The following is a 24,963-nucleotide window of genomic DNA, read 5'->3' as shown; positions in this document are numbered from 1 at the left end:
CAACACCAGGCCAGAGAATGGTTGGCTTGTCTGTCCTCTCTGGATGAACTGGGAACAGAACATAATCCCCCCCCCCCCCAATTGCAGAATGGTATCTGCCAGAACACCACTAACCTGGACGTGCCTGTCCTGCAGAAAAGAATTATTTTGGGAAAAGAATTCTGCAAATTCCATTTTGGATTAGAATAAATGTGCCTGACTAGGACATTGATTAACTGATTTTCAATTGCTTCCCTTTTTTAGGTTAATTCTCTGTGTCAAGATCATGAGGCTCTGAAAGCAGCGTTTAATACAGCCAAAGCTACATCAGTTTCTGTAAGCTTCAGAAATTCTTTGTATCTTTTAGAATATTTTATTCCCAGACACAAAGTTGAGAATTGACCTTGGAGAAATGGCTGACGTGCCTTCATGTTTTAATTATTTACGCAATTAAGTAAGTAGACTTTACTCTGATGCTTTTTTTAAACAAAGTATTTTCTCTCCTCTGTTATTACCTTGTAGTTAGTATTGACAGGGATTTCCGTAGTAAGCATGACATCAGATACAGCAAGGGCTTGGGAATTAACTGTTGTGCCAGTGAGGGTTTAATGAGAGAGTCGCCTCAGTTACTGAGATTTACTCAATCCCACCACACACTCCGTGAGTGGCTCTGAGGTCTGTGCACTGCTGATGGGGACTGGCAGTACCACAGCACACCATTAAGTCATCCAATCCCCCATGTTCTATTCAGGGTTTCGGGGGAGACGGCGCCTGTTCCAGCAAACAGCGGACACAATGCAGGACGGGACACCAGTCCTTCACAGGACAGACAGACAGACAGAAACACACACTCACACCAGGGCCAGTTTTGCCAGAAGCGAATTAACCCACCAGTATTTTTTTAGGCACTGGGGAAAAAAATGGAGCACACTGTGGAAACAAACATGGGGAGAACATGCAAATTCTGTTAAATCACATCTTTTCATTTTTAAGAGTTTTTGGTGTATTTCCCAACATCAGATGCACTCTCATGACGAGCCATACAGCACGAATCTTCTTTTATTGTGATAAGAGGAAGGTGAGGTACAGGGCAGTGGGGTTCAATTCACAGGGGGAATGATGGGAAAGCAAAGCACAAACTGGGCGGCAGCTGTGTAAAGAGAACTTGGTCAACCTCCCTGAAGAAACGCATGCTGCAGGATCCAAACATCGGTATCAAGAGCCAAGACGGTTTCAGCCACCTGCTATTTTAAACCATTATTATAAGTCTAACTTTGGAGTGCGAGAGGATGTGTTAATATGTATCACCGTCTGAGCTGGGCACAGCTAGGTCTTGTATAGATCTCACAGTCTGAGTAAGTCATTCAGAGGGACTGTGCTGCTCGCTGCAGGTGGTGGCGCGGTCACTATTACCGCCGCATTCCCTTGGGGCCCTGTGTTTGTTCTTGACGAGAGGTTCGCTGTGTGCGTCACGGCTTCTTCCTTACAAACTGTCTGAGACCAGGACCTTCTCCAGCCCGTCGAGCTTCCCGAGTTGCTTCCAAGTGTCCAGCCGACATCCCCTGCGCGCGGAGGGTTTATTGTTGCAGAAAGGATCTCGCCTACAGCGCAGGCAGCTCTTCAGACACCATGTCTAAATATTGTTCTTATCGGGCGCTCAGGGCTCATCTTCCCGGCATCTGGTGTTGTTCCCCTATGAGGACTATTTATTTTTAAGCTTCAAAGCGAGCATAGTTTATCCAAAAGCCCCCCAAAATGGAGGGCTTCCAGATTTTTTTTATTGAGTTTGTTGTACTTATATAATCTTCTAAGGGGACTTTTATCTTTGGTAGTCCAAGCACTTATCGGAGGTGTCAGGCCAGTGCTGCAAGGCTGTGACTGAAGTTCATTCTGGTGTGTACTGTGTATATTTAAATTCCCCCCACATTAGAGATCCAGTTTGTTAAAAAGAAAGCAAGACCTTAAAATCTCAAAATCACATGAAGTGGCTCATACTTCTCCATTGTTATTTAAAAGTCTTTGGGGACAAATAGCCATTTTTAAGTCAATAAACAGTACTTGGGTCCAATGTGTGCAAAATAATGATAAATCCAAGACCGCCTTTCCAGGGCAGCAGGAGTCCTCTAATCTCAGTTTACCCAGACTAAACAGCACAGAGGTCCGGTCTGGGCGACATCCTTTTGACGTTTCAAGTCTCCTGCGCGGTGGAGCTCTCTGTTCGTTTTTTGGTGTCATTTGGAACACAAGGTTGGGCCTGATAGGCTTGGCTTGCTCATTGACTGCCTCCTTTCACATCAGTGACATCTCAATTTGAGGATTCATGAAAGAACACACCCACAAGGTCTAGGCAACAGCAAAAGGGTACTTTAAAGATCAGTTCCTCATTTGTTTTATTACAAGATGAGCACATGAACACATTTTTCCACGTCTTGACTGAATGGCCAGGCCAGCCTTTAGTCAACACAGGGCATGTGAAACATGGCAGCTTCCCCACACTCCTGTGCACCTGTGCACCACTCCTCTGCACTGTCCTCTCCTGCCCAACTCCGGCAAGCGCAGGCGACACTCCTAGACGGCCTCGCGTCTGCGCCCTGCCTCTCCATCTTGGAGTTCAGTCGTGCCTCTGACAACACGGAGACCTGCAGTAACTCCAGAGTCTGGGCTCAGAGGCTGCCCAACGGTTTATAACGAAACCAAGACCTTCGGGACTGAAAGGAGCCACATGGCGTCTGGACGCCCTGTCCTGGCTGGGGAAAGCGAGCAGGGAAGGGGTCCTGCTCAGCATCAGGGTCTGGCTTTTCAAGCTTGACGTAGGGAGGGGCTCAGAGCGGGGGAGCTGGAGAGTGAGAGAGACTTCTTGTGGTGCGGGGCAGGACGCCAAGCTCTTCAGCAGAGCGGAGAGGCAGAGCGAGCATTGCAGGGTGTAATTGTGCGCGTAGCCGATGGTGCACAGCGGTTCCCCTGCCAAGGGCCGCAGATGGCTGGCTGTTTAACCCTCGATCTGACATTTCAGGGCTCACAGGTGTCCTCGGTCGGTCTTGACTAGATTGACTCGCAGATGTTTGGTGAAATTAAAGCCAGGCTGCCCAGCGAGAACCAGGAGTTTTCTGACTAGTCTAGGGGACTGGCGAACTGGGTTGCAAGGGTGAAATGATTCTCCGTGGACGTCTGAGGCACTCTGCACAGACTCGGATGGATGCCTGGCTTCTTCGGCTGAAAGTGTAAAACCAAAGTATTTTTCCTCGTCATCGAGACGGGAACGAATCCTTCGCTGGGAGGGATGAGCAACGCTGCAACCACGACAGCATTCTGGCAGCAGCCTGCCAAGCGGCCCGCGTGGTGCACACACAGGCAGCTTTATGACTCACAGACATGCGAAACAGGAGACGTTAAGGCAATTTAGTCAATGTTTCCTACTGCCCTACTTCAGCTGTGACACGCCCAGACAAATCGGGGTCATTCTCCTCCGCCACAGTGTGCCAAGATGGCATATGATCCTGGCAGGCGCTGGGCATGACTCCGTTTCAGGACTGGGACTTGGAGTGTTGCTCCACTCGAGGGAAACAGCGCTCCTGCGTTTCGAGTCGGGGAGTGGCGACATTGTTTAATGGGAGATTTGAGACAGTGCCTCGACTGTTTAGCATCGTCTCCCCATCTCTTTGTTTCATGCTGCCATTTGTGTGCCATGCTCTGGGGGGTATTCACTGGAGGCTATTTGTGCTGAGATCTCAGTGACATAAAATAGCCTCTTAGGCTGATTATCATGAACTCTTGTCAGGGTAGGGTGATAGTTCTTAAACTGCAATGTGTTGTGCTGTATATATGTTATATAATACTAGATAGTGACAGCTCTTGTCTTCGGTCACTAAGATACTCCCCTTTAAGGGGAATAATTATTGTCTACTGCTAATCCAGTGGAAAATGTAAGCGTGGCTGAGTTGCTCACCCGCGTGTCAGCTGCACAAGCTGTATAAGGTCTGGATTTTAAATTTTTCTTTTGATAAACTAATTTGCATTATCAGTGTTTGTCTTAAGCTTGCAATTTTATTTGAAGTCCAAAGCTTCCTTCATTTTTTAAAAGCCACAGTGGATTGTAGTGAGTTAAATCAAAGTGTTTTTATCTCTGTCTCCTTGTTCATAGTTTCCAAATGTCGGCATGTATAAAAGAAGACGCATGTTATCCTGTAACAGGCCTGGCTGTGCTTGTAGTTTGGATGGGGAAGCCGCGAGCTTTATCTTTCACTCTTGCTGTTTAAGAGACAGTGGCGGCAGGGGGAACAAGCACGCCAAAAAAGATTTCAAAGCCAAATTAAAAACACTAAGAAACTGCAACAAAGCGGAACTAAATTTGTTGAGATGGAGCTCGAACTGGTTTCTGTTTGCAATGCATGGTAAATTCACCCTGTAATCAGAGTGCTCATATTGAGGCATTTGATTGTCAGGAAATGGTTACCAGTGTTCTCTCAAGGTCGGAAGAGATAACAGCCTCTGAGGCCACCTTGTGATGGTGGGTGTGTTGTGTGCGCATCCTCAGCTTCAGCGAGGCTGCAATTGCCTTTTCCTGTCAAGCTATTTCCAAAGTCTCTTGCTGAACGTTTTTACTTCCCACCTACCCATGAAGCATCCCAATTGTTTGAAATAAATACCTTCCCCGGCCTCTCCCCTCTCCCCTCTCCCCTCTTAACCCAGCCCTGCTTTCACTGGCTGTCTGCAGATCCCAGTGTTTTGTTTCTAAATAAAAAAGTTAACATTCCACTGAAATTTATGGTTTGCTGAACTTTTGTTCGGGGCTGAGGTTAGCCTTGTTTTTTTTTTTTTTAGAAGGTAGAAGAGTTGTCAAAACATGGTCAACACAGATACATTCACATACTCATGATAGCATTCACCAGCAGATGCTGTTGTTTTTTAATGGCTGTGGCCAGTTTTCTTGAATAATGTCCTGCACCAGCGATGACCACCAGTAAATTACAAATCAGAGGTTCACAACTGATTGGATGGGTGGCCTGTCCGTCGCTAACAGCACTGCAAGCCTGCAAGCACACGACAGACCCATAGGAGGGGTTGCTGTCTTGCCAAGAGAACCCCAGGTTAGTAATCCTGCTTTGTCAAGTATCAGACTCGAACCCGAGATCGACACGGTCGTCTTGTACCGTCGTGAGTCCTAAGAAGCGCCACTGCTGGTCAAGACACTACGCAAACAGGTCTGACCAGCAGACTTGCAGTCTCCCCAAGGATAATCCCACTTCCTGAGTGGGGTAGGCTGTTCTGAACTCGGACCCCTGCTTTTGGCTCCCGATCCTCCAGTCGAGTCCTAGAGGTTTCCTGAATTTTGTTTTTAACTGTGAGCGATCATGTTTCGTGAATTTTTTTTTCATTTCCTCCCTTGTACTTGTGTTGTACATCTGAAAGCTAACAAAAGGGCTGTGGTGGTTTTAATATTTTCTCTTTTGTTCATTTGTCGAGACTTGCTTGCACGCTGTTGAACTTGATTGTTAAATGCCAAGTCGCCCAGTTGTACTGTGAGTGACCTGGCATAGATTCACATGCCTCATGGATTAATAACAATCTGTACCTCACTTAGGAATGTGCACTACATAACCAATTACATTTATCTCCCTTTTAATTGGCAGGAAGCCAATATAATGGCAGGGTCACGGTGCCTGGTCAAATATGTCTGGAGGATTTTAATCTTTAAAAGGGATCTCCGTTTTAAAAAAAGAACTCCCACTGACTGCATTTTTCCAGATTGTTTTATGTATTTTTGTTTTCAAAGACAGACCTCCTGTCCCTCTTGACTGAGATGAGGCTTTAGTTGTGTGGTTTGGCCATTCCAGTTCCTGCGCAGTGTGCGCTTTATTTAATTAATGGGCTATATCATCTTTAGTGGCTTAAAACTTTCCAAAGAACAGCCAAAAGAGGCCACTCATTCGGTGGTGTTGTGCTGGTCCGGTTGCATGCACGTCTTCCTCTGAGCAGTGGGTTCCCCTGCCTGTGCGCTGCAGCTGTCCCAACTGTGAGTGTTCTTCAGTGCTGTCAAAGAGCTAACTAGTCTGATAGAAAAACAGCTTGTAACAAAACAGGTGATCCTAATTGCGAGGTGGCGAAATGGAGAACGGCATGATTATGTTGCACAGGGCTCTGAAGCCCATTGGGCTTGGTACTAATAAATCTTCCCCACCACTAGCTGTTGTATTCAAAATGAGTGGAGAAAGCAGATTGTTCAAGATATCTTAAAATCAGCTGTGCTGGTCTTTATGAGGCAGTGCTGAAGTGTGCTTGGCTGGGCAGTGTGAGACTGTATGAGGACAGATAGGTAGTGCTGTGCTGAGCTATGCTAGAGACCACTAGTAGAGAAACTAAGTACAGCATCTGCATTGTGCTCAGTCTAATGCATTGGGAAGCTGGGCAGGGGTGAATCCTGGAGCCTGTGGTCATCTGATTCCTCATGACGCTCAGCTGATGAGTTCAGGAGTCAACGCATTAACAGCACAGAGAGAGAAACTACAGGGCTTTTAACCCTTTCGCTTTCATACTCAAAGGTGCTTTACTGGCAAGACAAACAACTGAGCCATCACCACAGCAGCTACAATCACATCATTAGCAGCACGATCAGCAATTAACAAAAATTATTTCAAAATTCCAAATAGTTATAGCTACAAAATAAAAAAGCTATTCTGAATAAATAACACAATGGCTGGCAAGCTACTAGCATGGCATACTCCTCAAGATAAGTATGTTGCAAGCAATGTAACAGTGTCTCTGACCTCATTTACAGAAACAGGGGAGCAAGTTGTTGCTTGTGCTGTTATACACAGTGCATTGCGTTAGTGAAGCACCCCTTTCTTTCGAGCTTGTATCTTTCCATCCATCTCTTTCTCTCTCTAACTCTTTCCACTTGCCCAAACCTGCATTTAAGAACTGCTCAGTCTCTTTGAGGCTCTGTTCCAGAACCTCCTGAGCCCAGACTGTGAGCTGAGCTCCTGGACACTAAGACTAATATGGAATAGCATGATGTATGAGTAGGTACTTAGACTTTGTAAATCCATGGATCAGTGCAGTGTAAGAATTAAAGATGCACAGGAAAGCAAGAAAAAGGAGATGTTGTAAGGGGTCTACTTTACTGCCAGTGATTTTTCCTAATGTAGGCACTCTTCTAACTTTCTGATGAAACATTGCCCTCTCCTGCAATGCATCTTCTCTGGCTTCAAACAAGGGCCCAACTCACAGCAGGGTGCTGCTAGAACACAGTGTGATTGCTTTGGTCTGCGTTCCTGGCCCTGTGGATAAACCAAAGTATTAATTGACTCTGCCAGCGTGGTTCTTGACTGATGTGCTGGGATGAAATGGGCTGGGATCAACTATGCTGGGATATGATGGGCTGCGGGCTCTGCAGAAATGTTAGGGGCCGTGGCTGGTGCCAGAATGCAAAGTGATTTCTTTGGTCTGAGGCCATGAGAAGACTCTCTGTTGAAACATTGGACAAACAAACTTCAGGGAGTTTGTCGACGCTGTCAGTGTGTCGAGTAACCGCGTCTGTGCTCATGGGCCCATGAAACAGCCTGCAGCTGGAAGGGGTTCGTTGTGCGGATTGGGACTTAAGGACAGCAGAGAAGCAGACTGGCTTTCTTGATTGTTTTCACATGGATATTAGAGACTGTAAAGGGAAGTGCTACATAAAAACAATTGCTCCCAATAAACATTGCAGTCATCTAGTTAATGAAAAGGTAAAAATAGATGTATATTTGCTTTTGCATCTGGACCTGCACAATATCAAGTATTTTGTCTCATATGCTACTTTGTTATTTTGAGGCCACTGTGGTAGAACAGGGCTCAAGCCAGCGTATCCCAATATTTACATTTCAGCAGTGTGCAGGAACGTCAGTTCCCGATTCTGGTCAATCTCTATCCGGGGAGGCAGGAAGAAATGAAGTGCTGCTGTTAGTAGCTGGTCAGTTTCCAGTTTTCACAGGCCACCATCAGATAATCCCTTGATGCACACTGTGACTATGAGGAGGCAGGGTGGCTCGGCGACTCCATTCTCCCCTCTCCAGTCCAGCTGCAGCCCCTCTCCAGCTGTGCAGCAGAGACGGAGGGCTAATTAGCTGGGAGCTGTCACAGCAATAATGCCCACCATAAATATTGGAAGGCTGGCACCCCTTTCCCTTTCAATAACATCTGTCCCAGCAGCAGAGACTTTTTCCTGTGTCTGTTTAGACAAATTCCTTTGCTAAAGCACTGCTGGTGATAAGAACATGGAGCCTCATAGCTGGGTGGAACAGCTAGGCCCACACCTTATATAAACAGACGTGCATGAACCACCCACCCCCACCATGATCCCAGGGCTCAGGGAGCGAATGTTCTTACGCTGGAGGCCCAAGTGGAACCACACGCAGATCTGTGCTAATCCTGGGGCTGCACTGGGGTTACAGATTGCTGTGATATTGCAAGAGCAATTGGTGATCACTCACATGTAATGCCACCGAGGATCAGGCGGGTTCTCTGTGTTAGGCTTAACATGTGCATGTGTGATTGGTGCCGAGAGTTACTGGTAGTCCTAAAGAGAATAAAGACACATTGCAACTCCAGACATAAGCAAAAAATAACAAATGGTAGTTACTTGGTGCATTTTGTACTGATTGTACAGAAATGTCAGTGTCTGCTGATTGTAAGTATTGGCGTAACCCAGGACTGTGTCCTCTGTGCCTTTTGTGTTTGGGTAGAGTTAAATGGCTTTCTGCTGATGAATTTCACCTTGAATATTTTTTCTGAGTTGAAAAATCAAATGGAAAAAAGGCCCAGGGCTTGTAACAGTAATTGCATGCATAAAAAGCGAAAGAGCACAATGTCAGAGGCGAGTGTTAAAAGAAAGCTTCACTGTGCAGACAGGGCCTGCGTCAGAGGGGCTCAGACAGCTCACATGGTCCTAAGTACATCTCTGGCTCTTGGCTGCGTGTGTAGGGGTTTGTCTGTTTTTCTCTTTGTGCGTTTTTGTGGTCTTGCAAGAGCCTGTCTCTTAGAGAAGTTGCACAGAACATAGCGCCGAACACAAAAGGAGCATGGGCATCACATAGGGCCTTACAGAGATGCTTGTTAAAGCCATACCACTTGCACAGCAGTTATCACATTTTGAATTTGTGAGTTTGTGAAACAGGAACCAGAGGGCACAAGTGAAAAACTATGTGTAAGTGCATTTAAAACTGCGAACAGGAGGTACTTTTTACCCAGAGGGGTATGGGAGTGTAAAACTAGCTGCCAAGCCATGTTGTTGAAGCAGATATCCTGGCTTCCTTCAAGAAACAGCTGGATCAGATCCTGGAATCAGTTAACCACTAACTACCAAACAGGTTAGATGAGCAAAATGGCCTCTGATTTCTAACCTTCCTTACGTTAAGAATACTGTGATCTGCAGGGTTTACATGTACAGTACATAGGGTTTTTAAGATGCAGTATATTTAATATTACATCTAACAGTTGCTGGCTTTTGTTGAATGCAGTTGTCCACAGCTTTCTGGAGGTGTAGTGTGGTATTTAAACGGGAAAAATATTTTGCTGTGTATCCACAGAAGAAAAATGTGACCATGTTGAGGGTCTCCGTTTATGAAGCCGATGTGGCCTTATTACTACGCTTGATGAAGGTGTGGATGTGGATTAGCTTCTGCAGTATACGTGTGGCGGAGTATATGAGCAAGTAGTGCAGGAACGTCTGTTTGCCTTTGTGTAATGGTTGTGCTCCTGCTGTTTGCGGGCATATCTTCAGTGATGATGGGCTGTGGACAGCCTGCTCAAAAAGAAATCTGGATTCCTTTGATAGCATCTGGATCAACAGAGCTGTTTTTAGGCTAAAGCCCCCTTGACTTGCGAGCCGGCGAGGGAGCGCGTTGGAAGACACGTCTCATCAGATAGGGTAAGTGGCCGAGATAAGGCCATTTAGCCACGGAATGTGGGCGTGTAATGAGATTAGAATGGTGCAGGGCACGGTTTGTCAAGCCAAGGCAAGGATGCCCGGGACTCCAGAGCTGAAACCGTAACAATGCGCAAGAAAGGAAGGAAACAGAATGAGAAGAAAACATACTGTATAGGAAAGACTCTCAAAGGCCACAAATAATTTCATCCAGTACAGTACTTTGGAGATTTAATTGGAGAGGTTTTGTCACAAAGTTTTTGACAGAAGTTCAAATGCAAACAAAGTGGATCTAGACACCAGCTGTGATCTAGTGTGGCAGGGAGGCGTTACATGAGCAAGAATACACTGGATGTTCTTTAAAAAAAGGGTATGGTGGTGCGGTGGTGTGAACTGCTGCTCACAGAACTGGGGTCCTGGGTTCAGTTCCTGGGGTCCTGGGCCCTGTCTGCATGGAGTTTGTATGCGTTTCCCCCAGCATTCCAAACACATGCTAGCAGGTTCACTGGCTTCATGGAAAATTGTCCCTGGTGTAAGTGTGAGTATTTCTGTGTGTCCCGTTCAGGGTGTATCCTGCCTTGTGCCCCTTGATTGCTGGAATAGGTTCCGGCTCCCAGGCGACCCTGAATTGGAAGAAGCAGAAAATGCATGGATGAATTTGTGTTTGCTCAATCAACCCTATGTTCTGCATTATAAACAGTATACAGTACTGTCAATGGTTGCATTATTCTGCAGCCAACCTGACACCTGTTATGAGGAGGTGTGACAAAAAGAGAAAACATTAAAGAAACATTCAATAAAAATTTCAAATGATCAGCCTTAGCACAGATTGTACAATTATAACACAACATCAAGCACAAAATGGAGCTGGCACAATCACTGCAGCAAGTGGAAGCCTCAGTTTTTACCAGGCCAGGCAATCTGTATCTTTAAGGAGGTGTGTCTGGAAGGAGCAGCACACTGCGCTCTTTCACCTAGAAATGAAGATGAATCCAAAGACCCCGGCAGAGCTGCAGTTTTTTTCCCGAGCGGTGTGGTGCAAGGAGAAAGGCATCTCATTGCCTAATTCGGCCTGAGTGCGTTTCCCGCCCAGTATCTGGCGCTATCTCAGCTATTCCAAACAGAGTGAGCCCAGGAAGCACGGAGGAGCGGAGGGTGTGCCAGCTGCAGATGCGCAGCCTCTCTGGTACTGATGCCAGCGCAGTTACAGTTGAAGCACAGAGGGCACTCGTACAGGGGGAACTGGTGTGGCTGAATCGTACACTTTTACTGTGTGGCATTATCCTGGCTTTGTGCTGCCCTGTAATTGAACAGTCCTGTACTGTAACCCATGAGTTACGGTGTCAGACAGCGAGAGGCCTGGATCTTCTCTTAATAACACTACCCCTTCCTTTGCACATTACTGCAGTGCCGAGGAGCTAGGTAAGAACATCCAAGACACACCCATGTTTCTGTCATTCCAGGTTTTGATAATTAGTTGTGTATTACTTATACAAGCCACATAATACTGTATAGTGACAGACCATGCTGAAAACGTGTTTTAAAGAAAACATATATTATACGAACTGTAACTAGAATCTGGACCAAAGTATATGTTGTTGTTGGTAGGGGATGTCTATACTGTATGTGTCAGGTACAGTATCCCAAGTGATTCTTGAATCTGGGCAGATTGGAGGCGGGGGGGAATAGGTTCCCCTCTTATATGTAAAATGCTGTGTTGTCCTCTGGGATGGAAGTTTATATATGAATCTAGGGAATTTCAAGTCCTAGAGCATTTTGCTTCAGATGCATTGCAAATAAAAATGAAATAAAATAAAAAAAATTATCTCTAGGAAAAAGCCAACAAAGCAAACCACAACAAAGATTATCAAAGATGCTCTTTCTCTTCCAGCTCTTAGTATATACTGAGCTTTTGTGAAACTACAAAAAATTATTGAAAACCTACCTTTGTTTTAAACTGTGCACCATGCACACGGTGAGGTGAGGACACTGGTAACCTTATGGTGCTGTTTATTTTGGAGTCATTCACTGCACACCAGAAGGAGGTCCTTGCTCGCATAGAGATTGTGTAAACAGGCTTTTTCTGTGAGGACATTTAGGCAGGGCTCTGCGGTGGCTTTGATAGGAATGTGGTATCACAGTTCAAGTGGAATGCAGAAACCTCCCCTCAAGCTGGGAGTTTGGGGTGCAGAAAGCGAGGGAGGTGATGAACAAGGAGGCAGAGGAATATTTCATAACTAACGACATTCTGTCAGAGTGGATAATGGATGTGGAGTGTGTGTGGTCTGGGGCGCTGGGCAGCCTGTGCTGGAAAGAAGTCTATTCATAGCTGTGAATTGACTGTCCCCTGGTGGTTTAATTGCATAAACTGCTGCACAAGACCAGCCTTTGAAATTACTTTTTCTTGCCATTGACAGAACTGACTGGATGTTGACTTTGCTCACTGGGAGTAGGTATAATCATTACATAATATGTTATGTTGTTGATAATTTAAATATACTGTGCTTTTTTGTTTCCTTTCTGTGCTTACCCGTTTTTCTAATGGGTTTCTGTATATCTTTCAGGCCATTACCCAAACCAGGGATTTCTTCAGGAGGTGAACGAGCAAGTGAAGGCAACAGAAGATCAGGATGGCACAGGTGCTTCACATGGACACGAGCTTCCCAGGTGAGCTTTGCGGACAAACCAGGTCGTTGTCCAGCCAGCCGCGGTCTAGGTCACATCTCTGTCCACCTGATACACCTGTGTCTACACCTACCCATCCAGCAGTCCTTTCTGTCTGGCCACATTATTGTGCTTTTGTGGGATAGTGCTTTAATCGCCACCCAGCACCAAAGAAAGGCAAAGCCTAATTCATCCATTTTCTTACCACTTCTTGCAGTCCAGGGTAGTGGGGAAGCCGAAGCCTATCCCAGCAAGCACCAGGTGCAAAGCAAGGTACCCTCTGTGTCCAGCACACAGACATGCACACAGTCACACCAGAGCCAATTCACCTCCCAGCATGTCTTTGGACTGTGGGAGAAAACCAGAGCACCTAGAGGAAACCCACACAAACGTGGGGAAAACATACAAACTGCGCAAAGATAGCACCTCTGGTCTGGAATTGAACCCAGGACCCCAGCAGTGTGAAGGCTGTTAAGCCTACTACATTCAGAAAAACATTATGTTCAGGATTCTTTTAAATGTTTTTAATCTGTTCAGTGTGAAAAGGACTGTTTGCTTCGTCTTAACCTCTCAGGCATGGTTTCCTCAATCTTGCCTCTTCCAGGGAAGAGCAACCCCACCTCGCCCACAGCCATCCATGGCAAGGACCAGGACCTCCCCTATTCAGTGGAGACTCCCTACGGGTATCGGCTGGACCTGGATTTCCTGAAGTACGTCAATGACATTGAGAAGGGCAACACCATCAAGAAGGTGCCCATTCACCGCCGGCCGCGCTACAACTCCCTGCCCCGGGGCTACGGCTACACAGGCTCCTGGTGGACCTCCACAGAGTCCCTCTGCTCCAATGCCAGCGTGGACAGCCGACACTCCTCCTACTCTTACTGCGCCCCTGGCTACTACGGCTCCCACCGGCCAGAGCCTGGCAGATCCTCGCTTGGGACCGGGGGCTTCAACTTCAATGCTCGGGTGGAGAGGACCCTCCTGGACGCCCGCAAGAAGCTGGAGGAGGACCAGAAGGACGGGCGCAGGTTCTCCAACCTGGGGAGTCTGCACAGCAGCATTGCCGGGTCTACCAGCTCCCTGGCCAGCCAGGGCTACTCCCGGGCCCAGAACGGAGCCCAGGGAGCCGGAGGGGGAGGCCAGTTCACCCCCATGAGCTCAGGCCTGTCCACGCCGGTGTCGCCCACCCCTGCTCACCTGCAGCACGTGAGGGAGCAGATGGCCGTGGCCCTGCGCAAGATCCGGGAGCTGGAGGAGCAGGTGAAGATGATCCCTGTGCTGCAGGTCAAGATCTCTGTGCTCCAGGAGGAGAAGCGGCAGCTCAGTGTGCAGCTCAAGAGCCAGAAGTTCCTGGGGCACACCATGGGCTTCGGCAAGGGCAGGTCCAGGGGGGAGCTGTATATCGACATCCCCGAGGAGGACAGCACCGGCCCAGTGGCAGCTGCGGCTAGAGGGGGCCCCCTCTCCCCGACCACCCCGGAAGGCTCTCGGCAGGATTCCGGCTGCGAGATAGAGGACACGGTCATCGTGGGGGGAGCCAGGCAGCCGGCTGGGGGCAGGAAAGAGGTGAGGTCGATCGGGACCGAGCCAGAGGCTGGCGCGAAGAGGGAGGTGAGGCACATAGGGGTGGAGGTGAGGGAGCAGGACCTGGGTGTGCAGTCGGAATCGGAGGCCTGGAAGACGAAAGCAAGCCTGCTGGAGACACAGCTGAGGAAAACCCTGCAGGAGCTGCACACCGCCCACAGGAAGTTAGAGGCACTGGGCAAAGAGACGGCCGAGAAGGGGCAGGACGCCAAGCCATCTATGGCCGATGCCGTCATGATGACCAGCATTGGGTGGCAGGAGCTGCAGCAGTGGGGGCGGCCTGGTGAGCCCTCCCCCTTGCAGACCGTTGTCACCTTCAGCCAGCACCCCCCGTGCAGAGAGCAGAGGACGGTGGGAATCCAGGTGTACACCCTGGAGCAGCCCACAGTGGTCGGTGTGCGCAGTTTCCAGGAGACCACAACCACCCCCAGGAAAGACCAGGCAGAGTTCGTCCAGCAGCCCTCATGGGGCGAGGGGGGTGGCACTCATGCTGAGCTCACAGGCCTTGTGACAAAAGACCCCAATGGGCAGCAGGGCGGCACTGAGGCAGAGCTCACAGTGACTCACAGGAGGGAAGAGCCTCAGGAGACCTCCTTCCCAGTTCATTCCAGCAACCAGCTCCAGAAGAAGAGTGTGGAGGGACCAGTGTCAGTCCCAGGTAGGGGACACAGTGCAGAACTTACAGCTGAGTTTCCAGATCATGCTTTTAGCTTGACCTCAGAAGCAGGGTTTACATTTCCAATAGGAGATAGTAACTGGCATAGACATGTATCTAATTGTGGCAAGATAAACATGCACATATATGATGCACTTCACTTTCCCAGCTACAGAAGCAGTTAGCTGAAAAGAAATTGTCTTGATTCCTCTCCGTCCTTCTTCTTAAATGTCACAACCACACAGAGCATCGTAAAGTGTGATTTACATTTGCAGAAAATCAATGTTTTTAATTAGAGAATTAGATTTTTTAACTCTATAAAATATAGTAAAAAAGCAGTATATGAAAGGCCAAAATGAAAATATAAATGAAAAGTGAAAAGCAGATTTTCCGAACTGCAGATCTCTGGTTAAGGCTGTTGAGAAGAGATTTTGAAATGTGGATCAGTTTAATAGTTCTCCCAGGGGAAGAGCTGTTAGTAACTTAAGGAAATATCTAAAACATCCTCGTGTATTCTGGCCCTCAAGGACAGGAGCTAGAAATCCCGTCTAAACAGTTGTCTTCAATTCCATTCTCTCTCCCCCTCAGATTCAGCCCCAGAGCTGCCCATAGCAATCTGCTCCAAGGAGGTGCGCGAGGTCCTTCAGAAGAGTGAGGTGTCTTCCTCGGTGCCTGTCTGCAGTCCGGCTGTTGTCATGGAGACAGTCAGTGCCACGCAACTGGTGTCTAATCAGCTGGCCCCCCTGTGCCAGAGGCTAAAGGAAGGGGACATGACACAGCAGACACCCCATGAAACTGCCCCTGCACAGGAGGACAACAGCTCCCAGCCTGGTAAATGATAGGAGAGACTTGGCCATCCAGTTACAGATCATTATGGCAAATAAAAGCATTAGAAAGGCCATTCAGCCCTTCTGGTGTGTTTGGGAGGTAGCACTTCATTGATATCAGGGTCTCATCCAGCTGTTTTTGTGAAAAGAAGCCAGGGTATTGTCTTGATCAACATGGCTATGTAGCTAGTTCTACACTCCCACAACCCTTTGTGTCAAGTAGTGGCACCTCTCGTCACTTTTAAATGCACCTCTACACAGTATCCACTTGTGTCCTCTGGTTCATGTTCCACTGTTCACTCTCAAAATACTTTAATTCAACAATTCATTCATCCCGTTCATTCAAGTGATGACATCGCTGCAGTACACTGCTGCTACACAGGGTGCAGAAATGATTCCGGTTGTGTCCATTGTCTCCCACAGCCTCTCCACAGTCCAGCCTTAAGTCCATCATGAAGAGGAAGGACAGTGAGGCCTGTACCGACTCCCCCAACACCAAGAAGAATCTGCAGTTCATTGGGGTCAACGGAGGGTAAGCTACTAGTCAGGCTGAGTGCTGTGACTCAGCCTACTTCCTGTTACTGTCCAGCTGCAACAGTGGGGCTGGATGAAGTGTAAGCCTCACTGGCCGTAACATTAGGAGCTTGAGGTCAACTGAATACACTGGCTTCCCATTACCTTCTCAGTCCTTCACATGTATGACTGTATGACACACCACAAACCCTCATCACAATCTCAGATAAAGGCAGGTCTGATGGAAGGTTTGGGAATAACAGGCCCTCTCTGGAGGACCCTACCCTGTGGAGATGGGGCAGGTGTTTTGGCCAGTGGGTATAGCAGTCCTTCCTCCACTAGCTGTTCTGGGGAGAGAAATCATTAAATCACTAGGCTTTTGAATGTGAAAAAGAGAACAAGTAATGAACCCATGTTAACTGAATAAGTGCAAAAAGCACTGCTTAACTATACCAGCTGATCAAAGGCATCAGCTCTGATCACTCCTTGCACAAGTGGTCGTGTAGCTGTTCTGGTGAAATAACTGGTTTAAGGTGCGAAGTGCTCACACTGTGCTTAGACTGGGAGCTCAGTTGGCACGTAGGTGTTTAGAAATCTCCTGTTGGCTATGCAGCTATGAATCCACGTCATCAGACAGCAGCTCCGAGAGCTCGGACAGCAGCTCTGAGAGTGAGTACCATGAGGCCAACGAGCGGCTGCCTCCCACCCAGGACGCCCCACGGGCCCACAGTGAGGAGGCCGCCCCTGGACCGCTGCAGGAGGCCACAGCCACCGCCTTCCCCCCTGCACCCAGCGAGGGGGCGGCTGCAGAGCAGGACAGGTCCACCGCTCAGGAAACGCAGCCAGAGGACAGCACCAGGTATTGGTGACCACAGTGTGAACAGCACACTTATAGGGTGGGATTCAGCAGTCAAGTTTTCAGTATATAAAATGGTACTTTTAAAAAAATGACAATTGCTATTTATAAGATAATGCCCGATTTTGTTGAAAGACAAAAGAAAGGTCTTCCTACCTCTGTTTTTTTATTTCTGGATTAAATCAATAAGAGCTCTTGAGGTTCTGGCCCCACAGCTAGGCAGATGCCTTTTTGATTATCTAGCATTAAAGTCTACAGCAGGACATGGGAGTGCTGGAGATGCAGTGCAGCTGTGAAAACAGAGGCTGTTATGCTGGTTGGCCCAACATCCTTTACTTCCTCCCCTTCTCCTCACAGGCTGGAGCTGAGCGACACCCTTATGTCAGCCTGTACAGTCCTGCAGAAAGCTCTCGGGGAGACGAATGCCTTCAGCCAGCAGGAGGCAGTAAGGAATTCAATTTCATTTTGACACATGAGAATGACATTCTGGGTTTTACTTTAATTTGTAAATGTTTGTCAGGTGCAACACAAAAAATGCCCCAGGTTTTAGATGCAGTAGTTAAAAAATGTTCACCAAGGTTTATTTGTAAAATATTATAATAATAATAATTGCTTACACTTATATAGCGTTTTTCTGGACACTCCACTCAAAGCTCTTTACAGGTAATGGGGACTCCCCTCCACCACCACCAATGTGCAGCATCCACCTTGATGATGCGACAACAGCCATAGTGCGCCAGAATGCTCACCACACATCAGCTATCAGTGGGGAGGAGAGCAGAGAGTAATTAAACCAATTCATAGAGGGGGATTATTAGGAGGTCATGATTGGTAAGGGCCAGTGGGAAATTTGGCCAGGACACTGGGGTTACACCCCTACTCTTTTCGAGAAATGCCCTGGGATTTTTAATGACCACAGAGAGTCAGGACCTCGGTTTTACATCTCATCTGAAGGATGGCGCCTGTTTTTACAATATAGTGTGCCTGTCACTATACTGGGGCATTAGGACCCACATGGACCACATGGTGACCGGCCCCTGCTGGCCCCACTAACACCTCTTCTAGGAGCAACATTAGCTTTCCTAGGAGTCTCCCATCCAGGTACTGACCAGGCTCACACCTGCTTAGCTTCAGTGGGTTGCCAGCTGTGAGTTGCAGGGTGATGTCTGCTGGCAGCCATTATGACAAACTGGAAAGTACACCATGTGTTTGAAGCATTTCCAAGTGTTAGAATTCCACCTCATCCCACTAACTTAACTCTGGAAGTCTGGTATCCCCTGCAAGACTGGACCAAAAGCTAGGTTTTTGGCACCAAGTCATCTGAACTGTGTTCTGCTTTAAACTAAGCCTGTTGCCTTCTTTTCCCCTCCTTTTCTTACTTGCTTGTCCTCTGCTTCTCCTTGACTGACAGAGGACAGCCTACACGACTGTGCTACAGGAGTGGCTGCGGGTTTCCTGTCACAAGGCGGCCGACGCGGAAGTGGTTCGCAGGTACATGGTGGCATTCCAGGCCATCTCACCTCAGCTCCTAGAGTTCATCATCAACATGGCCGACGGCAACGGCAACACCACTCTGCACTACACCGTCTCCCACTCCAACTTTCCTGTGGTCAAGCTGCTACTGGACACAGGTATGGCCCAGGCAGAGCTCCCTGTCCTGAGTCACGCCTCAGGAGCCTATGAGACATGAGAGGTTTCATGACCTGTGGTCTCTGAACATTTCCAGTGTACCAGCGACTGTTAAAGGCTCTTATTTTGTCACTGGCAGTTTGCCAGCTGATGGGGGCATGTTGAAAGTATAGGTATTTACTCTGTCCACACTAACGCCACAACTTGAGACCTGTGGCTTTCTTGGATCTTAAGAAGAGACCAAAACAAAGAAATGACCATGTCCCCTTATTTTCCTGAGGGTCTACATTTATTTTGTCGCAGGTGCTGTTTTCAGTCTTAAAGGCATTAAGTAAAGGCTAAAACTATATTTACTGAGTCTTTTAAATGCCTTTCAGTTTACTTGGAATCTAGCCTACAGCATATTGCAACAGTACTACAGAGGTCAAGTACTCAATACAAACACACAGCTGTGTTTTCTAGACCTAGAACATTTGATACTAGCTGGGAACCAAACAAATGATGGATTAGTTTTGTGGCCAGAAAGAGGATCAGGAGGACATATCAGTTTTAAAGACAGAGGAAGAGTTGGGGGATCCTTGCAGGGCACTTGTCTGATTGCTTTTCTCGCTGGCTCTGCCTGCAGGACTGTGCAATGCAGACAAGCAGAACAAGGCGGGATACACAGCCATCATGCTGACTGCCCTGGCTGCGTTCCATTCCAGCAGCGACCTGGAGACAGTCACACAGCTCCTGAGAACTGGAGACGTCAACGCTAAGGCCAGCCAGGTACTGCCCCCTTCTGGCCTTGCAGAGACTTGCTCCTTCAGTCATCATCTGTGTCCCAACAAGAGAGGAGGCCATTTTTAACTACTTTGGTTTTTAAACACTTATGGCTCGAAAGTGTTTTACATGCCCTTTAGTAGAGGTCATGCTGCCTCACACACTAAGAGGTCGTGTGCTGTCCACTGAGCAGCGGACTAGAGGCACCTCTGTCATTACCAAGAGGTCATCCTGCGCTCTAACCTATCGGATTCAAGGCTAGTTTCATGAAGAAACTGCTTCATGGGTGCTGCCGAAACAGACACCAATTATCTTGTTCACTCTGTGCTGGACTGCGTCTTGACAGAATGATTAAAATGCTGTTCTTTGGCTCTTTCCTAACTCTGGGTAGTCAGACCCTTTACCTGCAGCTCTTTGGTAATGATGGCATATTAACTGGTCTGGATGACTGAACTGTCTCTGCCTTTACCTCACTTCTACCTCCTTCTCTCCCTCTAGGCTGGTCAGACAGCGCTCATGCTGGCTGTCAGTCACGGGCGCAGTGACATGGTTGGTGCGCTGCTGGCCTGCGGCGCCAATGTCAATCTGCAGGACGACGATGGCTCCACAGCGCTGATGTGTGCCTGTGAGCATGGGCATGTGGACATTGTCAAGCAGCTGCTGGCTGTGCCGGGGTGCGATGCCACACTGACAGACAACGTGAGTGAAACCTGGAACCCCCCCCCCAGGCTGCTCTTCTAGAACCTCTTAGTCAGACAGCTCTATGCATCTGGAGCTCTCCAGTTTAGGTAGTCAAAATAGTAGTAATATTCATGGTTAAATAAGGAGAGCTAAGGTTACTGGGGGCTGCAGGGTTTGAAGCAGAGTTTTTATTGGAGAAATATTCTGCAATGGTGAGGAGTAAGAGCTACAGCTGGGGTATCTGGGACCAGCAATGGAGACTCCAGTCCTAAGTGCTCCACCTTTGGGCAGCCCATTCCTGGTCTTCGATTCCCCAGGGGCTGCAGGGTTGTGTTGCAGTTTCCATATTTAATATTTATAGAACCACTGGAGCAACAAAAAAGTACATTATCCACCCCACCCCAACCCATGTTTTCCAGCTACACCACACATCCCTGTTCCCCAAAGTGAAATCTGGTAACTGTGACTGTCTAATGTGGGACATATGATGGTGTGTGTGTCTGTGTGTGTGTCTGTGTGTGTGGGCAGAATCCCACACATTGCATTATTAAATACAAGTTTGGGTCCTCAGTACCAACCTGATTCTACTCTTCCCTCTGTTTCAGGATGGCAGCACAGCCCTGTCCATTGCAATGGAGGCCAACCAGAACGACATCGCTGTCCTCCTCTATGCCCACTTGAACTTCGCTAAGCCCCCCTCCCCGGTGAGCACCCCATCTAAATATCCCGCTGAATTCATGAGGCTCGACAAAGACAAAGCAGCACACAAGTCCATTACAGATGTAACAGGAAGCTGTGACACTACTTTTGCCACTGCTATTTTTATTATATCTTGTAATTAATAGTTGCATTAATTATTTTTAAATTAATATTCCATCTAATGCTTCTCAACAGGTGACACAGAAGGCAGTCTTGTTTGGCACAGTGACCCCACCTGGAGAAACCAAGTAATTGCCACCAGCATCATCCTTCCCGCTTTCTACCTCCTCCTGCCCCTCTGCAGCAATGAGGGCTTCTGGGTTCCCACTAGGTCACAGGCCTTTGTCTAACTCCCTGTGTGTTCCTGGGGTTGTCCCACAGGTGCAGGTGTGTGTATGTGTGCGTGCTTGAGGGAACCGCTTCCTTAGGCACACAGACACGCACGTCCACCCACCCTTCTTGGATTCATCCTGCTGTCTTTTCTCCAACCTCCAGTGCACAAGGGGACTGATTTCTTACAGCAGACTGTTGAAAGTTTTTCCATGGAGGCAGAGAGCACAACTCTTGCTTGGCTTGCCCACGGCACCTGATGCACTTCAGCATCCAAGGTTCTGGACTGGGGCTTTAAAACATGGAAAACACCGGTTTAGAACATGGAGCAAATGGAACAAGGGATCCTCTGTTGAGACTGAAGCGCCAAGGATAAGGCACGGTGGTTTATGGTTTCTGAATGAGTGTCGTATGTGTAAAGGAAGTAAAGGAGAAGTAGTTTTGTGTAGGTAACGGCAGTTGTATGGGTCTGGATTCTGCCCCCATACCTTCCCCCACTGCTATATTGTGTAGTTTCATCCTGTAGAGCTAAGGTGCAATGTCACCAGGGCTACACACAAAAACATACTAGTGCTCATCTGAATGTTACTCTGTTCCTAGTGTGTTTTGCTGGATCCAGACAAGAAGGAACTCTGGGCTGCTCAGGCCAGAGGTTCATTGAGAAAAGTGGGTCTCAGAGGCTTGGGACTGACATGGCTTCCACTCATCTGTAAGTGATGCAAGAGAGCTGTGCGTCAGTAAGATTTGGTTTTATCTGCAGGGTTAGCTGGGGGAAAGCTGGGGTGCTTTTTTTTTCTGGGAGATGGTTGTGAGAAAGTGATGAGAAGAAAAGGAACTGTACATTCAATAAAATGTGTATCAAATTAAATTGATATATAATTACAGGTTACTTTTGTTATTTAAGATATTATGCAGAAATCCTGGATTTCTCAAGCCAAAGATGAAGCAATATAACCAATTTCTAAATGAAGAATGAAGAGCAACAGTATTTAGTGCAGTACATTGTAGAGCTTTTCTCACAGAGCTTTCCTATCAACATAGTTTGAGAACAGTTCTGTCATATAATCTGAGTAGTTTATATTTGTATTGTTCACAGTATGCTTAAAGTCTGTAGGCAAAATATATCTATCCATCCAAAGGTCTTTTGACTCCGTTTTGAAGTATTTCAAACATGCACATGATGACAGTTCTTAATGTTATGGTTATGTACTTTTTAAATGTTTTTGGTCTTATTGGATAAAATAACCTGGAAGCAAACGATTCTTGAAGTTATATTTAAAGTGTATAAAATAACTTGTCATTTCCACTATTTTTGTATGTCTCTTTTTTGTGTGCATTTGGATAAACCTGCAGGAGTGATTTAATGACTGCAGGAAACAGTGAAAGTTGCCATGGTTGTGTAAAGGGATGAAAAACCTGCAACAACACCCCTCTCAAGGCCTGGCCTTAAAGAATGTGGAAGAGGGCAGCATCAGATTCCAACAACCCAGAGAACATGATCATGTGAACAAAGTTAATTCCGAAGGAAGACTGAGAATACAGATCATACCTGTTCCACAAACCTAGAGAATGTCCTTCCCGTACAGCCTGTAACAGGTCTGGTCTGGTGTTCCCTTGGCTTGGAGAAGGCTGGACACCGCAGTGAGTGTCCACAAACCAGCTTCATTCAATACTACATGCCTAATACCTTTACCATAAGTGTTTTTTGTAAAACATTGGTTTGTAATAAAAATTTTAAAAGTAACCCTTTATAAAACTCAAAATAAGATTTGCTTGTTTCTGATGTCTAGAATTTAGCTGGGCACATAATACTTCAAATAAAACAATGTACTTCTAGCGTTACATGATGTATCTAGAGGCCTTACAGTCCAAGTCCTAAGTTTCAATTGTTTGGTCTGCACAGGCATTGAAACATTATCAAACCTTTGCATTATTCATCCAGTATAAGGATGAATATCCAGATTGATTTCTTACCATTTCATGCAGAGATCCAATAGTTCTGTGCACAGGACAAATATTCAGGTCCTCACCTGGAGAAAAAAAGAATTACATTTATTAAACATTTAATGACCTGCAATTAAGAACGCCAGTACTGTCTCACTTTACTAAGCTGTGCGTAACAGCTTCAACAAGGGGTGTCTGGATCTCTAGGAGATGATTTCTCCCAGTTTAAAAATACTCAAATCCCTAAGAGGGATGGTTTTCTAGTGAATGAAGATACCCGGTGCCCTTGGCTTTACACATCACATAACAATTACAGAAGAAAAACCTGAACAATTTTTTTTCCCCCATTGACCAGTCCAACCACACTTTTTCTTAAAAACCACACCTGTGAACATACTGTACAGCTATAACGCATAGAAAGGGAGAGAAGCTTGGGGTCAGAGCGCAGGGTCTGGCACCCCTGGAGCAGCTGGGGTTAAAAGCCTTGCTCAGGGACCCAACAGAGTAGGATTCCTCTGCCGGCCGCAGGATTTGAACCGGCAACCTTCCAGTCACAGGCGCAGATCCTTAGCCACAGAGCCACCGCTCCGCCCTTGCTTGACAACATTAACTCCAGAATCCCTCTTATCCTTAATAACACAATAAAACAGGTTTTAGCTCCCCCTTAAAGGGAAACTTGACTTTCACAAGTTATTTTGTCTTGTTTATGGTATCATCTTACTTGGCTGTTTTTATACAACAGTGTTAGTTTGAAAGTGAACAAAATATCTACAGTACACAATGCAAAAAAAATTAAATATATTATAAACTTGCCAGAAGTAAAACCCCCAAAAATGTAAATTAAACAAGCATCCAATGCACACACTAAATTAACTAAATTAGGATAAAAGAAACGTACTTCAGCCAGGAAGAACATCCAAAGACCGGTGGGGCTGGATTATGTCCTTCCTAGAACAGAAATGCGGAAAATAACTAGCAATGAAAAAGTAAAGAAATGATGGCATCTTGTATCCTAGCAGCGATACTCACCTGCGGTAACAGCTATCTGGTACCATCTATCTACAGTTATTAACCTCTTCAATTGGGTTAAAAAAAAACATTACCTGTTCAGCTCATTTGTCATTTATTACTCTTGTAAGCTTAGTTCAGCTGTTAATGTCAAACATTGGATAATGTTCAGGACAACTGCAAAATGGATGCAACCGCATTCTGATTCCAGCCCTGATGGTGGCGCCATAGCAGACCAAGGAGGGTCAATCACTGGGCAATGCTTCGCCTAGAAAAAGAAAAATACGCCAACCCTCGGCCGAGAAGAAGACATAATGCAAGGGCTTCACCTGTAGAGCAAAGCAGATGTAAGGATATCAGAGTAACCATGCAAATGTAGCTGGGACTTCAATAGCAAAGTTATCCCTGAATGCAACCAAATTCCACTGCTTTATGGAAAATATCTCTTTGTTGCCCCCCAGTGGCTGCAAGCAGTTTCACTGTAGGCTGGATAAAGAGGTTTTGCTTCAAGCCTGAAAACTGTGCTCAGGTTCCCACCAGGAGTCCAGTCTTGCACAAAAACCACTCGTCACGGACACCAGGGTTGTTGCATAAAATGTATTCATGCTTTTTATTTTGCAGTTTATATTTTAAAAAATCATCCGTTATTTTGAACACACTTTACAGTACCATACAGTGAAATCAAAGAAAAAATATACATATATATTTATATATTGTCATTAACTTATAAGATGCCTTTTAATTTCACAGAAATGAAACCCCAGCACTTGGATTAATCTCTCTGAAAAGAAACAAAAAACAAATCTTATAATAAAATATAATAAAAAATAACCTAGACTTTAGAAGTCCCCCTTTTTTTGGACACATTGTACACATTACAGTAATATAATTTACAAATATTACAATCATTTTTAATGGTGTATTTTTTTCA

At 46.6% G+C, this 24,963-nt stretch overlaps 2 protein-coding genes across 12 annotated transcripts in view; one reads left to right on the top strand and one right to left on the bottom strand.

The window, feature by feature from the left end:
* Positions 1-22,386, top strand: part of kank2 (KN motif and ankyrin repeat domains 2) — a 54,079-nt gene extending 31,693 nt beyond the window's left edge. For both annotated transcript variants that reach the window (XM_069195796.1, XM_069195797.1), the window contains exons 3-13: positions 12,445-12,547; positions 13,149-14,786; positions 15,372-15,614; positions 16,034-16,142; positions 16,737-16,982; positions 17,337-17,424; positions 18,391-18,610; positions 19,234-19,376; positions 19,869-20,069; positions 20,657-20,755; positions 20,946-22,386. In XM_069195796.1, coding sequence (XP_069051897.1) covers positions 12,511-12,547; positions 13,149-14,786; positions 15,372-15,614; positions 16,034-16,142; positions 16,737-16,982; positions 17,337-17,424; positions 18,391-18,610; positions 19,234-19,376; positions 19,869-20,069; positions 20,657-20,755; positions 20,946-21,002 — 3,081 coding nt within the window. In that variant the 5' untranslated portion in view covers positions 12,445-12,510 and the 3' untranslated portion in view covers positions 21,003-22,386. The remainder of the gene's footprint in view (positions 1-12,444; positions 12,548-13,148; positions 14,787-15,371; positions 15,615-16,033; positions 16,143-16,736; positions 16,983-17,336; positions 17,425-18,390; positions 18,611-19,233; positions 19,377-19,868; positions 20,070-20,656; positions 20,756-20,945) is intronic.
* The window catches only part of pde4a (phosphodiesterase 4A, cAMP-specific), a 208,580-nt gene continuing 204,442 nt past the window's right edge, over positions 20,826-24,963 (bottom strand). For 6 of the 10 annotated variants that reach the window (XR_011191108.1, XR_011191112.1, XR_011191113.1 and 3 more), the window contains 4 exons: positions 24,128-24,361; positions 23,923-23,972; positions 23,055-23,110; positions 20,826-21,372 (listed from right to left, as the gene is read on the bottom strand). The gene's annotated coding sequence lies outside the window, so the exon portion shown is untranslated. The other 4 variants (XR_011191110.1, XR_011191109.1, XR_011191111.1 and 1 more) reach the window with 4 other exon arrangements.

Source organism: Lepisosteus oculatus, chromosome 11 (genome assembly GCF_040954835.1).
Source record: "Lepisosteus oculatus isolate fLepOcu1 chromosome 11, fLepOcu1.hap2, whole genome shotgun sequence".
Classification (NCBI taxonomy): Eukaryota; Metazoa; Chordata; class Actinopteri; order Semionotiformes; family Lepisosteidae; genus Lepisosteus; species Lepisosteus oculatus.
Note: the sequence above shows the minus strand (reverse complement) of the source record. Positions and strands in the feature narration are given on the sequence as shown.